The following is a 20,268-nucleotide window of genomic DNA, read 5'->3' as shown; positions in this document are numbered from 1 at the left end:
CATGGTGATGACAGGAATGGGAATGTACATGATTATTAACAGTTGTGGCTATGGGAAGCATGAGATCCAGGATACAGCCTACATTGATTTGTCATTTAGCCACCACCAATTACCAGAATGTGTTTCATGCCCGTCATAAGATCTGTGTAACAGATGCGCGTGTTGGACTCGGCCTAAAATATTTCTGTCAAAAATATGTTGTCAAAGACACGTGTCTGTCTTTCATAAACTATAAACACACCCGTGGCACGAGCTTATTCATCTTCACCCATACATATTACCAATAATATCCAAATGTCACAGTCGACAATTATTTTTTCTAGTGTAAGAACCCTGTTAAAGGGACACTGTCACCTGAATTTGGAGGGAACAATCTTTAGCCATGGAGGCAGGGTTTTTGGGTGTTTGATTCACCCTTTCCTTACCCACTGGCTGCATGCTGGCTGCAATATTGGATTGAAGTTCATTCTCTGTCCTCCATAGTACACGCCTGCGCAAGGCAAGTGGTGTGTTTTTTAAAGACTGTGCCTATAAACCCAAAAAGTCCATTTGCACCACCAGCCATGCCCGCATCAGCAGGGGTAGTAATACTCCCATCCTAACCACCACAAGCATGATCAGGCACATGGCAGGCAAAGCACCCAACTTTGTTGGTTGAACACAAGGCACAAGACATGAACAGTGTCTGTGGGTGATACCACTGATTCTTCTGATATGCGTAAAAGCCAATCCCCTGTCCATGGTGAATGCAAAAATGCCTCATGCCCTGCATCTGCAGTTACACACAAATTTAACTAGCACCATCAAAAAGCACATCCACGTCCTTGTCCCAGCGCAGCGTTCAGTTGTCCATACCCCAGTCCTTGGAACGCAAGCGGAAATAGGCAGCCAACGCCACAGTACTAAATTCACACATTTCTTATCTGCTTGCGCTCGAAATGTGGCATTTTAGGCCCGTGGGAGATGTAAGCTTTCCGCAACCTGAAAGCGGGGACCGTCACAAGGTACTCGTTACCCAGCCACCACAATTTTTCCCTGTCAGCCGTCATGACATTACACAAGCAAGCACCTGTCCCACAACATTACCCGGGCCCTTAACAATGCTGTTACAGGGAAAGTGCACCTAACCATGGACACGTGGACAAGTGCTTGTGGGCAGGGATGGTACATCGTAGAGGAATCCATGACCCAGTCGGACATTGGGAGACCATGTTACAGATGTATAGAGACAGGTTGTGGAAGGCTTTTATGTCAGTTAGGGTTTTGAACTGTAGCCTCTGGGCAATTGGAAAGCAGTGACGGGCTTGGCAGAGGGGAGGCCAGAGAGTAGAAGGTTGCAATAGTGGAGGCGGGAGATCATGAGGGCATGCACAAACATTTTTGCAGTTTCTTGGAATGCACGGATCCTGGAAATGTTTTTGAGTTTCAGTGGTCAGGAGGAGGCAAGGGCTTAGATATGTACCTTGAAAGAGTGGGCATAGTCGAGGATCACCCCGAGGCCTCGTAAATGTGAGACTATTTGTACCGGTGTGCCATTCTGGCATTACACAGGCACGTGTTCCACAACATTATCCATGCGCTTCATAATGCTGTTATTGGAAAAGTCCACCTAACCACAGACACGTGGACAAGAGCTTGCTGTCAGAGACAGTACATCTCACTAATGGCACACTGGGATAACCCCTTTATGCCAGCTTCCAGAATAGTACATCAGCTGGCGGTATCCCCCACTTTGAAGTGGGCTGTGGCGGTGACCCCACCTCAAAGCCGCAACATGTCAGCTGTTTTTAATAGCTGGCATGTGCCCAAAATGGGCGCAAACAGAATTGTGATCCGCCCATGCCCATTAACTAGTTAAATGCCGCTGTCAAACTCTGACAAGGGCATTTAACAAGTGCTGCCGGTCGGAAGTACGCGCACACCCCCGTCACGTGATCTGGGGTCTTCGGGGGGGTTGCCATCACAACCAGTGGTCTCCTCTGTAAGACTGTATTTCTGCTGCATAGAGATGATATGTAGTGATAACCGAGTATACTCGTTGCTTGGGTTTTCCCGAGCATGCTTGGGTGATCTCCTAGTATTTGTTAGTGTTCAGAGATTTAGTTTTTGTTGATTCAGCTGGATGATATATGGCTGTTAGCCAGCCTGAGTACATGTAGGGATTGCCTGGTTGCTAGGGAATTCCCACATGTAATCAAGTTGTCTAGCACCCATAAATCATGCACCAGTCACAAATACTCGGAGACCACCCAAACGTGCTCGGTGAAACCCGAGCAACGAGTACACTCGCTCATCACTAATGATATGTGAATCACCTCTATGTAGCAGAGGCCATAGAGTAGTGGATGCTTTTGGGCCTCCCTTGTAGGCTATGGAAGCATGCCAAAAAATTTTTTTATATAATGTAATATATAATATAATATATAATATAATAATATATAATATAACACATAATATAATATATAATATAATATACTGTATGTATGTATATATTTATGTATGTATATGTTCAAATCTCCCCGCTTTTGCCCCAATCAAAAAAAAAATAAACAAAAAAACCCTACACATTTGGCAAGTTCAGAATCGCATGATCAATAAAAGTAAAAAAGGGGGTTTTACCTGATCGCTAAACGGCTTAGCGAGAAAAAAAAAATCAAAATGCCAAAATTACGGTGTTTTATGGTCATCAAAACATTGCATTAAAATGCAATAACAGGCGATCAAAAGAAAGTATCTGCACAAAAGTGGTATAACTAAAAACGTTAGCTCGGCATGCAAAAAATAAGCCCTCACCCGATCAGAGACAACGAAAAATGGAGACGCATTTTTTTTTAGCAAACTTTGGGCAAAAAAAAAATAACCTAGACATATTTTGTGTCTATGAAATCAAAACGACCTGGAGAATCATAATGGCAGGTCAGTTTTAGCATTTAGTGAACCTAGCAAAAAAGCCAAAGAAAAAACAAGTGTGGGATTGAACTTTTCTTTTCAATTTCATTGTACTTGGAATTTTTTTCCCCGCTTTACATTACACGACATGGTAAAACCAATGTTATCGTTCAAAAGTACAACTCGCAAAGCATAAAATAAGTCATCACGTAGCCATATTGATGAAACAATAAAAAGAAGTTATGGCTCTGGAGAGAAGGGGAGCAAAAAACGAAAAGAGCTCCTGGGGTTAAGGGGTTAATGTGGAAGCTGGGACCCAGACCAACCTTGGGATGGTGCATGTCCTCTCAACCCCGAGTATTGCGGGCCCTATGTCAATCTGGGTTGTCCCCACAGTCTAGAGCTCCTGCACCTCCTCCACCTGCTTTGCGTCCTCTTCAGCCTCCATCTCCGAAAGTAACACATCAGTCACAAGCTGGAAGCACTGCAGCACTGCCTCAGCTAAGCGGCAACAGGATGTGCTGAAGCTAATATTCTTAGGTGACAAACTGCACAATGATGAAGAGTTGGGAACAGCAGAGGAGGCAGATCTGTGGCTTACACCGCTGAACCTACAGCCAGGCATGGTCGTGTGTGACAATGGCTGGAACCTGGTGGCTGCTCTGTGGTGAGGCGAGCTCACACACGTACCATGCCTGGCCCATGTGCTTAACCTCATTGTTCAATGTTTTCTGAAAAGCGACACGGAAGTGCCAGATCTGCTAGGAAAAGTACGAGGCTCTGCGTACCCATATTAGAAAGTCAGCTAGAGCTTCATCTGCCCTTGCTTCTGGCTCACCGACTTGTGTGTGATGTCCTCCCCATGCATTGGAACTCTAAACTGCAGAAGTCGTAAAGGATTTGTGAGCAGAAGAGAGCAGTTGTTAACTACAGGAATCAACAAGGCTGTCGGTATTCAGTTCTGACTTCACACATAAGATCTCAGGAGTGGACATTGATGTCAGACATATGTACCATCCTCCAAAACTTTGATTAATCAACCAAGATGGTGATTGGCAATGATGCCATAATTAACATCTCCATCCTGCTTTTGTGTGTTCTAATAATGTGTTCTTGCCTTGCGCAGGCGTGTACTATGGAGGACAGAGAATGAACTTCAATCCAATATTGCAGCCAGCATGCAGCCAGCGGGTAAGGAAAGGGTGAATCAAAAAACCCCAAACCCCGCCTCCATGGCTGAAGATTGTTCCCTCCAAATCCAGGTGACAGTGTCCCTTTAACACAGTCAAGAAGCAGCCATAACAAGTTGAAAGAGAAGCATTTTTACTGAGATACCACCCTGTTCGGTATGTGGCCTGTATTTTTTAATTTTTTAAAAACTAAAATAGTGTACCGAACTAGGGTAACAGACAGGAAATACAGCAGAATGTAGGCCTGAATTTTCACAATTTGTAGGTCACAAATACATCAGACGTCTGACAGCGATAACATACTGCCAAATATGTGGCCTGCATTTTTTTCTATGCAAAATAGTGCTGTATATATATAAAACAGATATATGAGGCCTGTCATGCAAATACCACACTGAAAAATATGTGGCCTGTACTCTTTGGGGGGTCTGCAAAATAGCGCTGTATACAACTAGAGTAGTCCAACAAAAGAAAACATGAACGGCAACTAGGGAACCACAAATCACCACTATAGACAGATAGAGCTATTTATCTGAACTTTTTGCGGTATAGGTATTCAGCTAATAACGGGAGTTTGCATGAAAAAACACAAATGTCCAAATCATTTATGAAGAAAAAAATGCAGCACTCACCATCTGAATTGAAAAGATTACATGTCCTTTATTTCACTTTCATGCCATGGACAACAAAGAGGATAAGCAGGACGTGAGAGGAATGCGGTGGTGGGGGGGGGGAGGGGGTAGGGGGGCTGGTGAAAGACGGACGACAGCCATTTCCGATTACTCGCTTCTACGGGTCCAGGTGAAGTGATTAACTACAGGTCATTTCCTTTATAGGACCTATGACCTTATAAATTTGCATATCTATAATATAACGCTGGGAGCGTCACTCTGTCCGAAGCCTTTATAGACTGCGCAGACGCGACGCTCCTAGCGTTACATTATAGAGTGTCAGGAAAAAAAATGGCGCCGGAAGGCGCGGACTGCCGGGAGCAGGGGGTCGGGAGCAGGGGGACACCGTGCACATATTTGCACCCTGATTATGCTGTGGCACTTCATGCCACAGCAATTTGTTACTTACGCCATTCCTTTCTGCCCATTTTCTTCGTCCTCCTGCTGCCGGAATCGGCGCCTGCGCAGTCCACGCTTTCCGGCGCCATTTTCTTGAAGACACACTGCAGATGTGTCTTCAAGAAAATGGCGCCGGAAAGCGCGGACTGCACAGGCGCCGATTCCGGCAGCAGGAGGACAAAGAAATGGGCGGAAAGGAATCGCGTAAGTAACAAATAGCTGTGGCACTTCATGCCACAGCAATTTGTTACTTACGCCACCTGATTCCTTTCCGCCGCCATTTTCTTTGTCCTGCTGCCAGAATCGGCGCCTGCGCACTGCAGTGTGTCTTCAAGAAAATGGCGCCGGAAAGCGCAGACTGCGCAGGCGCCGATTCTGGCAGCAGAAGACGAAGAAAATGGGCGGAAAGGAATCAGGTGGCGAAAGTAACAAATTGCTGTGGCATGAGGCTGTGGCACTTCATGCCATAGCTATTTGTTACTTATGCCACCTGATACGGGGCATATACTATGGAGCATCTTATGGAGCAGCGTATGGGGCATATGGATGGGAGCAGCAAATTAAAGAACGGTGGTGCAGAATGGGAGCAGCACATGACAGAATAGGGCAGCACATGACAGAACGGGGGTGCAGGATGGCAGCAGCACATGACAGAACGGGGGTTCAGGATGGAAGCAGCACATGACAGAACGGGGGCGCAGGATGGGAGCAGCACATGACAGAACGGGGGCGCAGGATGGGAGCAGCACATGACAGAACAGGGGCGCAGGATGGGAGCAGCACATGACAGAACGGGGGTGCAGGATGGGAGCAGCACATGACAGAACGGGGCACAGGATGGGAGCAGCACATGACAGATCGGGGGTGCAGGATGGAAGCAGCACATGAGAGAACAGGGGCGCAGGATGGGAGCAGCACATGACAGAACGGGGGCGCAGGATGGGAGCAGCACATGACAGAACGGGGGCGCAGGATGGGAGCAGCACATGACAGAATGGGGGCGCAGGATGGGAGCAGCAAATGACAGAATGGGGGCGCAGGATGGGAGCAGCACATGACAGAACGGGCGCAGGATGGGAGCAGCACATGACAGAACGGGGGTGCAGGATGGGAGCAGCACATGACAGAACGGGGCACAGGATGGGAGCAGCACATGACAGATCGGGGGTGCAGGATGGAAGCAGCACATGACAGAACAGGGGCACAGGATGGGAGCAGCACATGACAGAACGGGGGCACAGGATGGGAGCAGCACATGACAGAAGGGGGGCGCAGGATGGGAGCAGCACATGACAGAACGGGGGTGCAGGATGGGAGCAGCACATGACAGAATGGGGGCGCAGGATGGGAGCAGCAAATGACAGAATGGGGGCGCAGGATGGGAGCAGCACATGACAGAACGGGGGCGCAGGATGGGAGCAGCACATGACAGAACGGGGGTGCAGTATGGGAGCAACACATGACAGAATGGGGGCGCAGGATGGGTGCAGCACATGACAGGATGGGGGCGCAGGATGGAGCAGCACATGACAGGATGGGGACGCAGGATGGAGCAGCACATGACAGGATGGGGACGCAGGATGGAGCAGCACATGACAGGATGGGGACCAGGATGGAGCAGCACATGACAAGATGGGGGCGCAGGATGGAGCAGCACATGACAGGATGGGGACACAGGATGGAGCAGCACATGACAGGATGGGGACGCAGGATGGAGCTGCACATGACAGGATGGGGACACAGGATGGAGCAGCACATACCAAGATGGAGACCATATACCAATATAAATGCTCGCCACCCGGGCGTAGAACGAGTTCAATAGCTAGTACAATATATTAAAAGCAGACATCTACTGATTTACACAAAAACAGTTATACAAATGCAGAGTGCAATGCATTAAACAATAGCATATCTAACAATGTTAATCAACTTAGAAAAAATAGATTTTTACAGGTTAGTATTCATCATAGGAGGGTTTTAATTTTAACAAACTTATAAACCTTATAAAAATACTGACAAGTCAATCCGCTCATTTAATCCCAAGGGACCTTGCGCTTTTTATTTCAGAATACATTGGGCTTCTTGCCTCAGCAAAGCTTTATCATGATTGGCTCCTTGGGGTGGGTAGTTGACTTTCTCGATCGCTATAAAACTCATAGCCTCAGGATTAGCATTGTGCTTATCTTGAATGTGTTAAATCAATCGTAAAGAACCCTTTCCAGAAGTAATGGATCTATAGTGTTCACCAAACCGTACTGTCATTTCACATCAAGGAAATCTAGACTATTTCCATCATAGAAAGATGTGAAGAGGATGTTATCACAATTCGCTTCATTCAAATAATTTACAAAGTCCACAAATTCTCCTTCAGAGCCCACCAAATAATGAAAATATCATGTACAAAATGATAATACGCTTGTAGATATTTTAAATGTGGATTAGAAATTGATCTCATATATAATTCTTCGAACCGTGCGAGAAATAAATTTGCATAAACACATGAGACTAGTGTACCCATTGCTGTATCGACTATTTGCTTACACCATTTGTCCAAAAATTTTAAGACGTTATGCGTTAATACAAAATCAAGCTCCTCTGTAACAAAGGAAATAAAATTCTGTGGTTTATTGGTATTCAAAAGTATTTCTTTTATTGCTGATATACCTTTGTCATGCGGAAGCCAAGTATACAAGCTCTCAACATCAATAGAAGCAAAAGAAAAATGCGGTTGCCAAACAAAGTCTTTCAATTTATTTAATAAGTCACCGGAATCCTTCACAAAGGATGAGACAGCTTTTAGTAATGGTTTTAACAACCAGTCTAGATACAGTGAGAGCTGTTCAGTTAAAGAATTTATCCCAGAAATGAGAGGATGACCTGGGGGCTCTGTTAAGGACTTGTGGACTTTTGGCAGACTATACCAGAAAGGAATTTCTGGATATTCTGGAAAGAGCTTTTCTGATTTCTTTTTTGACAACATCCCCAATTCAACGTACTTCCTTAAAAGGGATCGTAAATTTTCTTTAAATTTATAAAGGGGATTATCATTAAGATGGTGGTAAGTATTAGAATCAGTCAATTGCACTGGCACCGTATTGATGTAGATAAAACTCTACATAAAGAAGGTAAATTAGTCCCACAATTTGCATACAAGAGGACGCATAATATGGGAGACCTACTGGTACATAATAGACTCTGTCCAGCAGAAAATAATTGGTTGCGAGATTTCTCACTGAAAGCAAACTATAAATGTGGCCATTGTAAATATTGTCATTTGCACTTGATAGATAATCCTTTACAATTTGGTTCTATTAAACAAAGTGCAAAACTATATATCCTGTCAAAACAAAATTTGTAGTATACATTATTTTCTGTCCATGTGGGTATTTTTATGTGGGTAAAACATGTAGATCACATACAGTACCTTCACACTGACCAACTTCACAACGATATCGCTAGCGATCCGTGACATTGCAGAGTCCTGGATAGCGATATCGTTGTGTTTGACATGCAGCAGCGATCTGGATCCTGCTGTGACATCGTTGGTCGGAGCAGAAAGTCCAGAACTTTATTTCGTCGCTGGATCACCCGCTGACATCGCTGAATCAGCGTGTGTGACACCGATTCAGCGATGTCTTCACTGGTAACCAGGGTAAACATCGGGTTACTAAGCGCAGGGCCGCGCTTAGTAACCCGATGTTTACACTGGTTACCAGTGTAAATGTAAAAAAAACCAAACACTTCATACTTACATTCCAGTGTCTGTCGCGTCCCTCGGCGTTCTGCTTCCCTGCACTGTCAGCGCCGGCCAGCTGTAAAGCAGATTACAGCGGTGATGTCACCGCTGTGCTTTACGGCCAGCCGGCGCTCACAGTCAGTGCAAGAAAGCACAGCGACGGCGGACAGACACCGGAATGTAAGGTATGTAGTGTTTTTTTTTTTATATTGGCACTGATAACCAGGGTAAACATCGGGTTACTAAGCGTGGCCCTGCGCTTAGTAACCCGATGTTTACCCTGGTTACCAGGGGACTTCGCATAGTTGGTCGCTGGAGAGCTGTCTGTGTGACAGCTCTCCAGCGACCACACAGCGACACTGCAGCGATTGGAATCGTTGTCTATATCGCTGCAGCATCGCTAAATGTGACGGTACCTTAAGGTTTGGTGAACACTATAGATCAATTACTTCTGGAAAAGGTTCTTTATGATTGATTAAACATATTCAAGATAAGCACAATGCCAATCCTGAGGCTTTGAGTTTTGCAGGGATGGAGAAAGTCAACTACCCACCCAAAGGAGCCAATCATGAAGCTTTGCTGAGGCAAGAAGCCCGATGGATTCTGAAATGAAATGCGCAAGGTCCCTTGGGATTAAATGACCGGATTGACTTGTCAATATTTTTATGAGGTTTATAAGTTTGTTTAAATTAAAACCCTCCTATGATGAATACTAACATGTAAAAAACAATTTTTTCTATGTTAATTAACATTATTAGATCTGCTATTGTTTAATGTATTGCACTTTGCATTTGTATAACTGTTTTTGTGTAAATCAATAGATGTCTGCTTTTAATATATTGTATATGCAAATTTGTAAGGTCATAGGTCTTATAAAGGAAATGGCCTGTGGTTAATCACTTCACCTGGACCCCTAGAAGGGAGTAATCGGGAAACAGCAGTCGTCAGTCTTTCACCTCCCCCATCCCCAGCATTCCTGTCACGTCCTGCTTATCCTCTTTGTTGTCCATGGCACGAAAGTGAAATAAAGGACATGTAATCTTTTCACTTCAGCTGGTGAGTGCTGCAGTTTTTTCTTCTTGAATCATATAACGAGAGTAGCAGACAGCAAAAACAGTGGAAAACCGGCCTAAAATGCCCAAACTTGGAGCACACAGATATATGAGGCCTGTCACGGAAATACCACACTGCCAAATATGTGGCCTGTATTTTTTATTTTTTTTCAATGCAAAATAGTGCTGTATATAGGTAGAATAACCACACTGCTTCTTCCTGCCTGTTGGGGTGATATGCCTCCTTCCCCATATGTGCTGCTGTCTTCACTCTGCATATCCTCCTGCCAGTTTGGGTCAGTCACTATGTCATCCACCACCTCTTCTTCTACATCAGCACCCTGCTCCTCCTCCTGACTTTCTGACAATTGTGTCTCATCATCGACCACCTCTTGTGACACTTTCCCACCATCGCCTTCATGTGACCATGGCTGGTCAAAGCTTTGGGCATCGCTACATGTGATCTCATCTGTCCCCACTTCAAGTTGACCCTCCGAGAGTCCGGAATCTTGAAATGGAAAACTGAACAGCTCTTCAGAGTGTCCAAGTGTGGGATCAGTTGTCTCAGGGCACTGGGCATGGTGGGAGGAAGGAGGATCAGGGTGAGGAATATCCGGGCCACACTCACGGCTACTCATACTTGACTGTGTGGAAGACATGGTGATGATGGTGTTGGCTAAGTGACTGGAAGCATTATCCACTATCCAACCAACAACCGTTTCTCACTGCGTTGCCTTCAATAGTGGTGTGCGGTGGTCCCCTAGAAACTGGGACAGGAAGGTCGAGCAAGAAGATGTGGGTCTTTGTTTTGGCCCACTTCAGCTTGGCCACGGCCTTGTCCTCTGCATGGACCATTAGCATCACGTCCCCGTCCCTTGCCCCTTGCCTTGCCCATTTTAAATGGACTACTGCACTATTTCAAAAGCTCAACACAAATGTATTTATTTGGAGCTAAATTATATCTGATCAGTATGTCTGCAAATCTACGATTTTTCAAACACAAACACCAGGCCTCAGCCTGACATAACAGACTGTATACATTTTTTTAGGGTTTTGTAGAATTTAAAAAAAAAAAAAAAAAAAGAGTGGAACAAGGCTAGCAGACAGAACTATGAATCTTGAGTGTAAAGCTACGATTTTTCCAACACAGATGCAAGGCTTAGCCTGACATAACAGACAGGGTTAATTTTTTTCTTAGGGTTTTGTAGAATTTTTAACCTAACAAAAAAAGCGTGGAACAAGGATAGCAGACAGAACTATGAAACTTATGCCTGTCAAGCTACAATTTTTCCACCACAGATACAACAGGCCTCAGCCTGACATATCAGACTGTATTAACTTTTTTATAGTTTTGTAGAATTTTTAAAATAAAAAAAAGAACAAGGCTGCACACAGAACTATGAAACTTATGTCTGTCAAGCTACGATTTTTCCAACACGGATACAACAGGCCTCAGCCTGACATAACAGACTCTATTATATCTTTTTAGTGTTCTGTAGAATTTAAAAAAAAAAAAAAGGCTAGCAGACAGAACTATGAAACTTATGCCTGTCAAGCTACGATTTTTCCACTACTGATACAACAGGCCTCAGCCTGACATAACAGACTGTATGAATTTTTTTTTAGGGTTTTGTAGAATTTTTAAAATAAAAAAACAGAGTGTAACAATGCTAGCAGCCAGAACTATGGTACGTTTGCCTGCGGAAATACGATTTTTCAAAAACAGAAACACCAGCCCTCAGCCTGACATAAAAGACTGTAATAATTTTTTTGTTTTGGCTTTTGGGTGAATTTATAAAAAAATAAATAAAAAAAATGAACAAGGCTAGCACACAGAGCTTTGCTACGTATGCCTGACAAAGTATGATTTTTAAACAGATACAACAGGCCTCAGTCTGACATAATAGACTGTATAAATTTTGGGGGGTTGTGGTGAATTTTTGAAAAAAAAAAAAAAAAAAAGAAAACTGCAGCTAGGTATATAGTAATTAAGCAGCATCAGACAGTTTTGGATCTTTGGGAGGGATGCAATGGGAGCAATGTATGCACATACAGTGCCTGCTGGCCTCGCACTGATGTGGATATGCCGTGCCCTGCCTACCTAGCGCTGCAATCTCGGGACTCACGAATTAGCCCTAAAAAGGACTGTTGGTTTCTCAGGAGTTGTGGACTGAACAGTTGCAGACCTACACTAACTCTTAAAAGCACGATTCTGACCCTATCTCGGCACCAGCTCTCCCTACTCTCACTGAATCCGGAGCAGAATGCGGCGAGCAGGGCTGCGCCAAGTCTCTTATACTCGGGATGATGCTGTGCGGCCAAGCCAATCACTGCACGACCACAACAAAAATGGCTGCGGCGTTTCATGGCCTGGCAGACAATCCTTGCAGCGTGATTGGGTCTCAAAAGTCCAAAAAAATGCTGGGTGGAGACACCAGTTCCCGCCGAGTAATCCCAGAAATGCTTGGTGCTCGCCGAGTATGACGAGTACCGTGATACTCGGGCGAGTAACAAGTAGTGGCGAGTGCGTTTGCTCATCACTATTAATGACCACCAAACCACTAACGATCATCAATCAATGTGTTGGTAAGGGTATAGATATCAAACAAGCACATCTATAAATGGATATCTTAACTATTCTCAGGGGACATACTTAGACAAATAGAATAACTACACTCTTACCAGAAAATGAATATATCAGAAAATGTGGTTAGTGGTGAGACATTATTTATTTTAGGCGTGTCTGACATCTTTTGAACAAATAGCGTATGCTCCGGGTATGGTCCTTAATTCAGTATCTACAGTGTTAAATATTGTCACGAAGGCTGAATAGGGACAAGGAGGGACAGCCTTTCTTGAGCAGGGGCGCTACGTCGCCTGTGTTTAGGGTGCCATCCTCCACAGCAAGACAGGAGCCAGCCAGATAGGTAATATTAGAGCAAGATGTTTAAAGCATCTGGATTTGACTTTATTTGAGGCCCTTTCCCAAATATTTAAACCCTTTCAGAGTCATTTTGAGTGGATATATTTTTGAATATTTTGACAAGACCATCAATATATAGGTGTCTATCACCCCTCCCTGATTGATAATCGTTAGTGGTTTGGTTGTCATTAACAATAGGACATCAAACCATTTGGTTGACTGTGATTTTGAATCCCTTTGGGGGTTATGGGAGATAGTATCTACCTGTCTATCCTATTTTCTGCCTTTTTCTAGTTATGCAGTACAGACCAAAAGTTTGGACACACCTTCTCATTTAAAGATTTTTCTGTATTTTCATGATTATGAAAATTGTAAATTCACACTGAAGGCATCAAAACTATGAATTAACACATGTGGAATTATGGCACAAATTTCAAATGGATTTTTTTAATGATCATAAGATTAAAATCAAACTAACTAATTATATGTACAATCGATATGTGATCTTGCTACAGTGCAGGCGCCACCACCAGCACCTGCTTGCATTTTTAATTTTAACAAGATATGTATAATATTCATTGTGTAAACTAGGGGGCAGGTCACTGAGGGATCAGTAATCTGTCAGAAGCCATACACATGAATATGTCAGAAGCATATGTCACACATGAAAACCCCCCATAGGCACCCCGAAGCACAAGCATGTCATTAACTGAAAACTACAAATAAAGATTAAACAAGAACCACAAGACGGATTTCATCACCCAAGTTATCATTTTAATCAGTATAAAGGCTCCAACTTGACAGTGTCTGTAGGTTACTGGGCACAATCCTGTGACCGATTCCCCTTAAGAAACCAAAAACCAAACATGCACAATAAAATAACAATAATAATAAAATAAATATATATATATATATATATATATATATATGTATAAAAACACACATATACATATCTACACACATATACAGTGGGGCAAAAAAGTATTTAGTCAGTCAGCAATAGTGCAAGTTCCACCACTTAAAAAGATGAGAGGCATCTGTAATTTACATCATAGGTAGACCTCAACTATGGGAGACAAACTGAGAAAAAAAAATCCAGAAAATCACATTGTCTGTTTTTTTAACATTTTATTTGCATATTATGGTGGAAAATAAGTATTTGGTCAGAAACAAACAATCAAGATTTCTGGCTCTCACAGACCTGTAACTTCTTCTTTAAGAGGCTCCTCTTTCTTCCACTCATTACCTGTAGTAATGGCACCTGTTTAAACTTGTTATCAGTATAAAAAGACACCTGTGCACACCCTCAAACAGTCTGACTCCAAACTCCACCATGGTGAGGACCAAAGAGCTGTCAAAGGACACCAGAAACAAAATTGTAGCCCTGCACCAGGCTGGGAAGACTGAATCTGCAATAGCCAACCAGCTTGGAGTGAAGAAATCAACAGTGGGAGCAATAATTAGAAAATGGAAGACATACAAGACCACTGATAATCTCCCTCCATCTGGGGCTCCACGAAAAATCCCACCCCGTGGGGTCAGAATGATCACAAGAACGGTGAGCAAAAATCCCAGAACCACGCGGGGGGACCTAGTGAATGAACTGCAGAGAGCTGGGACCAATGTAAAAAGGCCTACCATAAGTAACACACTACGCCACCATGGACTCAGATCCTGCAGTGCCAGACGTGTCCCACTGCTTAAGCCAGTACATGTCCGGGCCCGTCTGAAGTTTGCTAGAGAGCATTTGGATGATCCAGAGGAGTTTTGGGAGAATGTCCTATGGTCTGATGAAACCAAACTGGAACTGTTTGGTAGAAACACAACTTGTCGTGTTTGGAGGAAAAAGAATACTGAGTTGCATCCATCAAACACCATACCTACTGTAAAGCATGGTGGTGGAAACATCATGCTTTAGGGCGGTTTCTCTGCAAAGGGGCCAGGATGACTGATCCGGGTACATGAAAGAATGAATGGGGCCATGTATCGTGAGATTTTGAGTGCAAACCTCCTTCCATCAGCAAGGGCATTGAAGATGAAACGTGGCTGGGTCTTTCAACATGACAATGATCCAAAGCACACCGCCAGGGCAACGAAGGAGTGGCTTCGTAAGAAGCATTTCAAGGTCCTGGAGTGGCCTAGCCAGTCTCCAGATCTCAACCCTATAGAAAACCTTTGGAGGAAGTTGAAAGTCCGTGTTGCCAAGCGAAAAGCCAAAAACATCACTGCTCTAGAGGAGATCTGCATGGAGGAATTGGCCAACATACCAACAACAGTGTGTGGCAACCTTGTGAAGACTTACAGAAAACGTTTGACCTCTGTCATTGCCAACAAAGGATATATTACAAAGTATTGAGATGAAATTTTGTTTCTGACCAAATACTTATTTTCCACCATAATTTGCAAATAAAATGTTAAAAAAACAGACAATGTGATTTTCTGGATTTTTTTTTCTCAGTTTGTCTCCCATAGTTGAGGTCTACCTATGATGTAAATTACAGACGCCTCTCATCTTTTTAAGTGGTGGAACTTGCACTATTGCTGACTGACTAAATACTTTTTTGCCCCACTGTACATATACACATATACACTAACACACACACATGTGCGTATATATACACACAAACAACTTGTTGTAATCAAATTCTTGAGTGTGCCTTCCCGGTCATCTCTGCTTCACTGGTGGGACATTGACGCGGTGAGTACCATTTCAATTCCAACTTTTTAAAGAGTTTGATATCCTTTTTGAATGTTAGTAATATTTGGACTGTGTAAAAAAAAGTTAAATAAACTATTCACGTTTGAAATCAAAGGATCCTAATATAATTACTTACTATTTCTTCCTTGATACGTTCTGTGATATTCTCTGTAGCTTTTTTATGGGCATGGAAAAAACTAATAACGCTTGTTTTGTCTGGATCCAAGATATTGCCATCTTCATCTCGTACAATCAAATCAAGCTTAAGAATTCTGCAGTTAAATAAAATTGTAATTAATACACCTTATTTCACATTTTTTATCAGAATAAAGCAAATATTAGACATTCTATGAATTACATTGAACTTACCCCTGTGTAGAGTTGATACTTAAGAAGTGTGTGCAATTAATACATCAAAACTGTTTGACTTTATATTAGCATTTCCATTTTTACTTATTAAAAGTTGTATACATTTTTGCCCATGATATACAAGGATGTTACTATAACAAGATTTAATTTCCCTGTAAGCTCCATCTATAACATGACTATTGTTGTTGAAGTTTAAATAATAAAACTAAACTTTAAACAAAAAAATGCCAAGACAGAAATCATTACTATTAAGCGAAACATTTTAAGCTTTATTGAGTACAAAGCATACAATGTTGATAAAATTCAGAATACAGTCACAAAGACACATTGGTGGGTGAGTAAAGGCCCCTTCACATTTAGCGACGCTGCAGCGATACCGACAACGATCCGGATCGCTGCAGCGTCACTGTTTGGTCGCTGGAGAGCTGTCACACAGATGCCGGTAACCAGGGTAAACATCGGGTAACTAAGCGCAGGGCCGCGCTTAGTAACCCGATGTTTACCCTGGTTACCATGCTAAAAGTAAAAAAAAAAGTTCTGGACTTTATTCAGCGACCAACGATCTCCCAGCAGGGGCCTGATCGTTGGTCGCTGTCACACATAACGATTTCATTAACGATATCGTTGCTACGTCACAAATAGCAACGATATCGTTAACAATATCGTTATGTGTGAAGGTACCTTAACTGAAGGGACCCCAAAGCAGTTTCCCTTTAATAGGATAATAATTAGAAACTGAATGACAATTGTATAAGCATAATGAAATAAGGTTGTGCTTACAATACACAGCCAATAAGTGTAGGTGACCAGATATATATCAAAGAATATTCCATAGTTGAAAGCGTTACAACAACAATCATACATAATGTACTTTTGGTTAATAACTTACCCACCAGACACCTGACGCGCGTTTCACAAATGCTTCATGCTTGACCCTGACGAAGCATTTGTGAAACTCACTTCTTCTTCTTTATTTTTTTTATATAGCGCTAACATATTCCGCAGCGCTTTACAGTTTGCACACATTATCATCACTGTCCCCGATTGGGCTCACAATCTAGAATTCCTATCAGTATGTCTTTGGAATGTGGGAGGAAACCGGAGTGCCCGGAGGAAACCCACGCAAACACGGAGAGAACATACAAACTCTTTGCAGATGTTGTCCTGGGTGGGATTAGAACCCAGGACCCCAGCGCTGCAAGGCTGCTGTGCTAACCACTGAGCCACCGTGCTGTGTCACTGTGGACAAAGGAAAAGCAAGATATCTGGATCTGGACTTGTAACCTTGAGATTGTTGATATAGTTCAACAATTTTAGTTCTCAAGTTATCAAGTTATCAGATAGTTCTCTTCTACTCTTTCTTTTCTCCGTGCTTAGTGTGGCACAAACAGCCACAAAATGCAAAGAATGAGTATTCCCTTTTTATCTAATTTCAGATGTGATGTTCATATTGCCCACACCTGTTTCTTGTCACAGGTGGGTTTGCATCACATGCTTTAAACAAGGTTGTTTACCCACATATTTCAAAAGGCACCAGTAAATTTTGTCCAACCCATTTTTATGAGGTTTTGTGTGAAATTTTGTCCAACTTGACTTTCTTCTCACTTTTTTTTCTACACCACATGGTGTAGAAACATTGACTTCCACGGTCGGGTACTCCCGGATTTCCCCATGGATACCCATCACCTCCACTTTCTGTCCGTTGGTGTTGTCCACAGCAACAAGGTAACGATGGACCAGAGTCACTTTACTCCCCATGTCCAGGAGAGCCTCTCTTTGGCACCCATTCACAAGTACCTGGCACAGCTTTGGTTCGCCGCTAGCTGTGACCCTAGTGGTGATACAGACAGGCTGGGCACACATAGACTCCTGACCAGTGTTCCCACAGTCCATGGGCTTAGATGTTACTGAACAGTTACTAGCCCCATGCCCGGGCTCTGGTGCAACGTCCTGAGTGGACTTATACCACTCAATCAACTCTATCAGCAGCTCCAGGTGGCCTAGGTCCTTCAGCCCGACCCAACGCTGCATGGCGGCCGGCAGAGCCCTCACCATCCCATCAGCCACAATTCTCTCCATTATCTCATACGGAGAACAGAACTCAGGCTGGAGCCACTCCTCCACCAATTGCAACAAGTCACTTGCTTGAGACCTGGCAGACCGAGTCTCTACAAAGGACCACTGGTCCACCCAATGATCGCCCCCTACCTTTGGGGTCTCTTCAGGTCTCTACTGTTCACCCCTCACATTAGAGGTCTCCACTTTACATCGTTGAAGCTCTGCTAGCTCCCTCTGCAATGTCCCCTGCTGCCGCTGCAGCTGCTGAAAAATCTCTTGCTGGGAATGTTGAAACTGCAGCGTCTCTTGTTGAAGCCTTTGCTGACTGAGCACAACCTGCTCCAAAAGTTCCTCCATTTTCCCAGCTGGCTCAAACTGTAGCCTTGTAGGCTTATTCAGTGACATGCAGCACGCTCTGGGTATGCCTCAGTTCACATGCCCGCATTCTCCACCATATGTGATGCAGCGGTAGGACCATATACAGTGAAACGGCAGTGACCCAAGCAAGTTCAAACAAAATGTTCTTTTATTGTGTTACTTCACACAGTCAATATAGTATTCATCTTCTTCATACAGTCCATTAATAATGCATGGCTATATGACGCAGTCAATACACAGGCCGAACTTCCCTCTGTCCAGTTTCCCTGGGTGACCGCACGCCGGTAACAAGTCTCTGTACTCACTCAGCGCACTGCACTCTTTATCCTCTGGAGTGCAGCCTGGTACACATAAGACAGCCCAATACGCAGGGTGTCAGTCTCTCTGGTTCATTTAGCCTCTGTGCTGCTCCACACAGAGAGAGCTCTGCAAACAACTGCCCTGTCAGCTTCCAAGAACACACTGACACCCCTCCCCCAGTACTACAGGGCTTTTTAATCAGTCACTGCTTCACTATTCTAATTACAGCCACAGCTGTGTCCGTAGTACGCCCTCATGGCCTCACTATGCCTCCTTGCACATTCTGGAGAGCACATACAGCGCCCCCTAGCTGTAACAGGGGTCACTGCCTCACAATATATATATACATACATACATGTGTATATATATATATATATATATATATATGCAATGTTGCCGAAACGTTGGATTTTAATTTTCTGTTGTTCCTTGAATAGTGGGGCTATGAATAAAACTACAATTTTTTCTCAACACAGCTTTAGGCTTCTTTCACACTTGCGTCATCTGGCAGCCGTCACAATGTGTCGGCGCGAAGTACCGATGGACGTTGTGAAAATTTGACACAATGTGGGCAGTGGATGCAGTTTTTAAACGCATCCGCTGCCCATTCTAAAGTCCCGGGGAGGAGGGGGCGGACTTCCGGCCACGCATGTGCGGTAGGAAATGCAGGAGCCGACATACGAAAAAACGTTCCCTTGAACTTTTTTTGTGACGACTGTCTGCCAAAACACGACGCATCCAGTGCACGATGGACGCGAAGTATGGCCATACGTCGCGATCTGTTGGCAATACAAGTCTATGGGAAAGAAACGCATCCTGCGGGCACATTTGCAGGATGCGTTTTTTCCCAAAACGACGCATTGAGATGGAGGCTAAACGATGCAAGTGTGAAAGTAGCCTTATTGACGTATTTGAGAGCTGAAGGTTATCATTTTACTGTTGCTGACAGCATGTACCGATTGCTAGATAGCCACTATTTTCCCGATGCACAGTCAACACTTTCCATGGGTGTGGTAGGTCAGAAAAGAAAGAATTGCCAGAAAGGGAAAAATAGTTGAAAATTATAAAACCAAGGTGTTTTGATTTCTATAATTGCAATTTTCTTTTCCAAAATTATTATTTTTTTTACAGGTGACCACTATCTACTTTCTGCAGAATCTGCACTTCCCAACATATGAGGCCCATGCGTCGGGCAGATGAGAATGGAAAAAATTGTAAGAAAGGACAAAATTGTTTACAACTATCAATCCAAAATTATTTGAATTCCATGAGTGTAATTTTTTTTGCCTACTTAACAGTTTTACAAAGAAGACAGCAACAACCCAATTAAAATATATATGACATGATGGATCAGATGTTTTTTCTGCACGTGAAACAAACTGATGCACATCAGCAAACACAGTGACACCGCATGAACAGAAAGGTTTTTTTGTACTTGCATTGCTTTCAGCAGATACTGTCACGATTGGAATGGCAAGTAAACTGGGACCAGGGGCACCTTTCCTGGACCTAGCTCTAAGGAGCGCCCTAACTCACCCTGTTCCCCGGGATACCACAGATGGCGAAGATGGCGGAGCCTCCGCCCTAGCCCTCTCTCCTAACTGC

General features: G+C 43.6%; 1 protein-coding gene across 1 annotated transcript in view; it reads right to left on the bottom strand.

The window, feature by feature from the left end:
- The window catches only part of DOCK2 (dedicator of cytokinesis 2), a 1,209,209-nt gene that overhangs the window by 1,063,666 nt on the left and 125,275 nt on the right, over positions 1-20,268 (bottom strand). The window contains exon 7 of the mRNA XM_069763868.1: positions 15,695-15,830. Within this exon, the coding sequence (XP_069619969.1) occupies positions 15,695-15,830 (136 nt within the window). The remainder of the gene's footprint in view (positions 1-15,694; positions 15,831-20,268) is intronic.

This window comes from Ranitomeya imitator, chromosome 4 (assembly GCF_032444005.1).
Source record: "Ranitomeya imitator isolate aRanImi1 chromosome 4, aRanImi1.pri, whole genome shotgun sequence".
NCBI lineage: Eukaryota > Metazoa > Chordata > Amphibia > Anura > Dendrobatidae > Ranitomeya > Ranitomeya imitator.
This window is presented reverse-complemented; position numbering and strand designations above follow the sequence as displayed.